General features: G+C 39.4%; 1 protein-coding gene across 1 annotated transcript; it reads right to left on the reverse strand.

Annotated features, from left to right (window-relative positions):
• Nucleotides 1-256: 256 nt before the first annotated feature.
• polr2m (RNA polymerase II subunit M) lies at nt 257-5,907 on the reverse strand. The gene is made up of 4 exons (XM_083550054.1): nt 5,630-5,907; nt 3,593-4,102; nt 1,544-1,751; nt 257-827 (listed from the first exon to the last, which is right to left on the reverse strand). The coding sequence occupies exons 1-4, from the start codon at nt 5,722-5,724 to the stop codon at nt 690-692; spliced, it is 951 nt and encodes a 316-aa protein (XP_083406180.1). The 5' UTR covers nt 5,725-5,907; the 3' UTR covers nt 257-689.
• Nucleotides 5,908-6,921: the final 1,014 nt, after the last annotated feature.

Consider the following 6,921-nt stretch of genomic DNA (forward strand, 5'->3'; position numbering starts at 1 on the left):
CAAATTTCTCGAGCTTCACTGTTTTACGCTGCATATATATTAATCTCGAGAGGCACGGCGCAGATTTCCTGCATCGATAACATCGCGCCCTTTCAAGATGCCCGACTCGCCGCTCCGATCCGACCGAAGTGGGGTCGGGGTTAACAAAACAACTCCAGAGAACGAGAGACTTCTTTCAAGCGGTTATTGCGCTCATGTGACATAACAATAAGTGTTTCCACATTCAAGGGTTTCAAACGGACATCAAATCACACACTCAAGCCATCAACATGATTTATTTTTTTGCTTCACGTCGCAAAATAGGGCTTACAAAAAAAAAAAAAAAAAAAAAAAAAAAAAAAAAAAAAAAAAACCCTAACGTTTCAATATGTGAAAGTGTTCCGAGTGGTCCAGCTCACGTTCTCACGTGGGGGTTCTTAAAGTCCTGTGATGCTGAATAAAGTGTTACAGCAAAGTGTGCACACAGATTTAGTGCTCGGCGTCTCTAGAGCCTGGATTTGAGATTGACCAAACTGGCCAAACTGGATTTGAGACTGACCAAACCCTGGAAGCGGGTCAGATCTGGACTCCTTGCAGAAGTTCATCATGATGTGCAAAACGCAATTTCAGAATGATCCAACTCAAGGAACTGCCTGAGACTAGTAGAGAAACTGATCCTTCAGCTCCATAACCACAGACTCTTTCCTGGCTCAGTCTTCCTCTGAAAGTGTCCCATCATCATGCACTTCTCTGTATGCAGCCAGAGCGCCCCCCTCAGGATTATAGCTGTTTAAACTGACACTCAGACCCTCGGCCAGCTTCTGGGCAGCCATTTTGGCTTGCAGCTCCTGAAAAATTAATATAAATTAATTTTAAACATTTAATATAAACATTCTACTACAATGGCTTAGGAATTAAAGGGGCCAGCGATAAATACTGTACAGATTAATGAACTTCAGGCATCATCATCATCATCTTCTGCTTTCGGCTTCTCCCATTAGGGGGCGCCACAGCAGATCATCATAAACCAAATTAAATTTACATGATCTTTAAAAAAAAATAAAATTTAACCACACGACCCAATTATCCCATTGGCACCAGTAGTTGATTGCTGGAAATATCTACACTGATAGTTTTTCCGGGTTTCATCTGTCATTATACAGTACCAGAGCGACCTCTACAGGCGCATCACTGATGCCAAGTGTAGTTTATTTGAAGTGTCTTTTTTTTGTTGATTTAAATTTTTTATTGATATAAATTTTGAATGTAACTGTTTATATTTGGAGATTTACTGTTTGTTTCAGTTTAAATGCATGTCTTATTTTATAGCACATTTTCAATATTCAGTACTGTATTTTTTATTTTTGTAATAAAGTTTAACACTATTTTACACTGAGTTTTTTTTTTTTTACCCAGTATTTACTATAAAACTATCGTTCGATTAATCGGTTATCGGCAAGTACGATCCAACCAAAAATCCACTATCGATAGACCTTGTACATGATACTAAATCTAGGTAACAGCACTCCATGTGGTTATTCTATCAGTAGCTCTGCAGCTGTACCTGATGTTTCGTAGCTTGCTCCTTGAAAAGGATGACCGACTCCTCCAGTGACAGTAACTGTGCAGGACAGTGGTGCAGTGGAGGAAGCTTGGCAGCTGTGATGTCATCAAGGTGCTTCCTGTCCCTCTGTCTCCGGGCCTCAGCGCTGATTGGGGTTACACTGCCAGTGGACTGGCCAGGAGATGGAGAAGCAGACTTCAATGGCAGTCTAAGACAGTGTGAACAGTGAAAAGTGATATTCTCGGAAATTCTATTACAACATACAATCGGAAACCTGACCAATCAAACCCAGATGTTCTTGTTGACGTTGATCCTGCTTTGCTGTTATATTAACCTCATTGCACTAGATTTTGGGGCGGGGCTATGGAGATTTGTGTTCATTCAGCCGGGAGAACATTAGTGAGGTCAGGTATTAATGTTGAGGTGGTAATGTTTTTGTTTTCTTTTAGAAAAATTTAAGGGAATTTCCACTACGCTGCTCTTCCTACGTTCTTCTCTCCAGACAACCATCGGACGTTCCGTGTTGTTGCTCCCATTTGCCTCTAAATCAGGGGTCTGCAACCTTTGTGACCAAAAGAGCATTTTGGATTCTGGAGCCACAAAAACCTATTTTGACCTTTTGATTGATATAAAGCCATTTGATGTTTTGTGCAGATGTGTTAGCTGCACCACTAGGTGGCACTAATGTGATTTCTTTTGTATTTTAGCAATTTGTACCTTTTTGTCCCACAAATAAAACGTACCGAAGTTGGCAGTGAGCGATTTATGGTTTGATTGACAATATATTGAAACTTTGTGTTAAATCTATATTTCGAACGCTGAGATGAGGCGTGCTCCCTTGAAACAGTGTCCACTTTGTAACAAAAAATTTATACAAAAAAACATTTATTCACGTCATTTCGTTAAGGCTGCAGGAACCCTTGGGGACGAAGCCGTGGGTTGCCGACCCCCGTCTAGAGCCACCGAAAGAAGACCATAACATTCTATACAATTATGTATAGAATACTCACCAGAAAGTATTGCCACAAAGTATGAAACACATAAGTCAAGTCAAGTCAAGTCAAGTTTATTTGTATAGCGCTTTTCACAACAGACATTGTCTCAAAGCAGCTTTACAGAAAACAACAGTGAAGGTGAATGAAGGGACAAACGCACACCATTCACCTTCACTGTTGTTTTCTGTAAAGCTGCTTTGAGACAATGTCTGTTGTGAAAAGCGCTATACAAATAAACTTGACTTGACTTGACTTGACTTATGTGTTTCATACTTTGTGGCAATACTTTCTGGTGAGTAAGAACTACACATGGGTCTGATAGTCAGCTGTACATCGCATATAAAAAGAGATCCGATATATGATTAGCGCATTTTGTCCACGAATATGTATTAAATTATTCCTAATTGTCTATTCGTTTCATTTCATAGCTGTTTCTCTCGGTTGCGCTGCTTTCAAAAGAGTCTCTGCATGTTAGATTTTCTAACCAATCAGATTTCAGCGGTCACATCACATGTTGCTAGGGTTAAAGAAATCTGCCTTGAGGCCTTCGGAATGAGAAGTGCGAGCGCTTGTTGGGTAAAGTGAATGAACGGGTTGCTTAAAGGCTTTAACCAATCAAATTTAACTTTGGCAACACCGGGGCCATCTAGCAGGCGTACAATAACATTTTCAGCTTATTTGATTGGACGGTCAAAGCTCACACCCCGTATCTGAAGCAAACTGCACAAGCGTCCACATAATCACAGTACAATAACTGACCGAGACGAATTTTTAAGAAAAGCTGATGAGTTACACTTTTCCATGAACTGTTTACACTTTTGTGTTTTTGTAGAATTTGCAGAAAAAACACGATTCGCCATTTATTTTAAATCCCATGAAAACCGTAATGTACAAAAAAAATGCAGGGAAAACCCAGGGGTGTTATATCAGGTGAATATCGGTGCTTCTGCTGGAGATGATGTATGCTTCTAAAACCTGTTATTTTTACTACTCAAACACACATAAATCATCTGATAAACATCAAGCTGATTGTCAATAATAAACGTGTACTCACTGATTGGGCCTGAATCGAGGTTTTGTTGCTTTTTCGCCTGATCTCTCCAACACTTCTAAGTAATGAGGCTTCTTCTTAGGCTGCAAGCCCAAAACAGGATTTCCGGTCGAGTCTCCGGAAGGAACAGCGTTCTCCTCGGATAAAGTAACCCGTCCAAACATCGCCGTGAGATCCGTGTCTTCAGCTCCATCTGCATTTCCAGATACAAACATATCTCCAGGTGTAGCTGTCCAGGAGCTGATTTCACCGTTCTCTCTGATTGTAGCTTCCACCGTATGTGACGGCTCAGTGTTCATAGAGTCCTCGGTGTCTTTGAGCCCCGTGTCGGCAGAGACTACGTGCCGGGGCTGAGTAAAAGCCTGCTGGTATCTGGCCTGAAATTCTGTTCGTACGAAGGCTAAGTTGGCATGCTTCTTCTCTTCTTCTTCCTTGTTTGCTAGAGCACGGCGAACTTTCTCTGTAAACTCGAAAATCTTCTTACCTTTGTCAGGGAGGGTTTGAATGAACCGCCTACAGAGACAAAATTAATTCTTAGTGATTATGAAAATATAAATAATGAGAAGAAAAAGGGATGAAAACCTAATGACCTTCTGCAAACTTATACCCAACTGGGTTAAATTCCTAACCATTCTAAAGTCTTGTTTGCTGTCCCCAGGTTGCTTTTCCCCCCCATCATTCCCAATGACCAACCTTTGATCTACCATGATTCTCATTGACACCAGTTCAGTCACCATTGTTTCCTGTAAGAAGCCACTAATCCACTCGCTCCCAATGACAAGCCTCCAATCACCATCATTCCCAACAAGAAGCCTCCAATCACCATCATTCCTAATAAGAAGCTTCCAATCACCATCATTCCCAATGACAAGCCTCCAATCTCCATCATTCCCATAAAGGAAGCCTCCAATCACCATCATTCTTAATGACACCTCTCCAGTCACCATTGTTTCCTGTAAGAAGCCACTAATCCACTCGCTCACCAATGACAAGCCTCCAATCACCATCATTCCCAACAAGAAGCCTCCAATCACCATCGTTCCTAATAAGAAGCTTCCAATCACCATCGTTCCTAATAAGAAGCTTCCAATCACCATTGTTTCTAATAAGAAGCTTCCAATCACCATCGTTCCTAATAAGAACCTTCCAATCACCATCATTCCCAATGACAAGCCTCCGATCACCATCATTCCCAATGACAAGCCTCCAATCACCATCATTCCCAATGACAAGCCTCCAATCACCATCATTCCCAATGACAAGCCTCCGATCACCATCATTCCCAATGACAAGCCTCCAATCACCATCATTCCCAATGACAAGCCTCCCACCACAGTTCAGTAGAAATAATAATACAGGGCCTGTGAAAAGTTTGGAATCACTGAAGCGTTTGTGGTTTTTGAGAGGAAAATGTATTTTCCTTTTGTGTTTATGCAACAAACTCGGTCAGGTAACCGTATGAAGATTAGCTTCGACGAAACAAATCTCTAAAAGTCCAGATGTTCCACTTTATTCTCATTGAAAAAATCTGCCGTATTGTGAATTCAGTTCCAAAAACAGGCAACATCTGGTAACATCATCTCACCTGTTCTCCGTCTTACTTCTTCTGTTAAAGACAAAAAACGTCACAATTGGACTTTTTTCCTATTCTCAAAAACCCAATAAAAGACGAGGTGTTTCCACACTTTCCACAGGTTGTAGTCATGATATGCAAATGAAGGTCGATATGCTAATTCGATTATGACGTCAGACTGCGCCTTCTGCCGCTAGCGGAACCCTGCACTGTGTGTACTTTCCCCTGAACTTAGCAGAGTGCATTTGAGGTCTTCTTCATCACTTCAGCTGATGGAAACCGAGTTAATTTAAAGAGTTTGTCACGTGAAAAACGTGAATTCAGCGTCACATTATGAGATTGAAGCCAAACACCAGCAGCACCAGTCAAGCCAATCACCAGCAGATGAATCCTATTCACAATAAGAATCATACACGTACATGTTTAATACATTATAATGTTTATAACGATCTGAAAAATTAACTTACTTATTGATTAATAACTTTTCTTGTCGAGACAAAATCTCACAGAGCTGCTCCGGAGTCTGACTCTTCAGATCAGGCAAAACAGTCTGTCTCTCCATTACAGCTCATTAAACTCAACTAAATTAAACCAAATCCAAACCTTAAAACCAGATTATTCATTAAAACTTCATTTTTAGCTCCTCTGATCTCCTGAATCTTAATAAAATCCCCATCAGCGCCTGCTAAACACATGGCTACCAAACCTCTACTCTCAAACTGCCCCCGAATGAAACCCAATCCCAAATAACACAATGTTAATTACATAGTGCACTTGATAGGGTGTAAAAGACATTCGGTTCGCACCCTAGAAAGTGCACGTGTACACAAATAATAAAGTCGTTTGGTATGTAAGCAGAAAGAAGGAAGTGTGGGATTTATTTTTCAAAATAAAAGACAATTTTGTATAAAAAAAGAGAGTGGACAATTCTTGTTTATGTATTTATATCTTAGATGTTATTATTTTATATTATTTTTATTAGGATTATTATTCATTTTGTACGTGTTTTTTTTTAAAAAGAGACAAACAAAAATATTTGGAAAGCTGCTTGATATTAGTTTGGATCGCTAATAGGCAATGAGCGCTATTGAGCGCGAAGTGGCGCTGTAGAGGCATTAATGCTTCATGAACTTTCTGGAAATCGTGCAACAGAGAACATTCTCTTCTCTTCTCTTCTCTTCTCTTCTCTGTCTGTCTTTCTTTCTTTCTGTCTGTCTGTCTATATTTTTTCTTTCTTTCTTAATTTGTTTGATCTATCTATCTATCTATCTATCTATCTATCTATCTATCTATCTATCTATCTATCTATCTATCTATCTATCTATCTGTCTGTCTGTCTGTCTGTCTGTCTGTCTGTCTGTCTGTCTGTCTGTCTGTCTGTCTGTCTGGTCTACTTTTCTTTTCTTTTCTTTTATTTTCTTTTCTATCTATCTATCTATCTATCTATCTATCTATCTATCTATCTATCTATCTATCTATCTATCTATCTGTCTGTCTGTCTGTCTGTCTGTCTGTCTGTCTGACTGGTCTACTTTTCTATTCTATTCTTATCTATCTATCTATCTATCTATCTATCTATCTATCTATCTATCTATCTATCTATCTATCTATCTATCTATCTATCTATCTATCTATCTATCTATCATATTTTTAAATATGAATCTGTTTTGTAAAATATTATTCGTCAAACAAACTTTTAAGAAAACAAACCTCATTCACGACAAACTGTCACATAACGTTTCTACATTTCTTTTCCTAT

The sequence above is a fragment of the Silurus aristotelis genome (assembly GCF_946808225.1).
Source record: "Silurus aristotelis genome assembly, chromosome: 9".
Classification (NCBI taxonomy): domain Eukaryota; kingdom Metazoa; phylum Chordata; class Actinopteri; order Siluriformes; family Siluridae; genus Silurus; species Silurus aristotelis.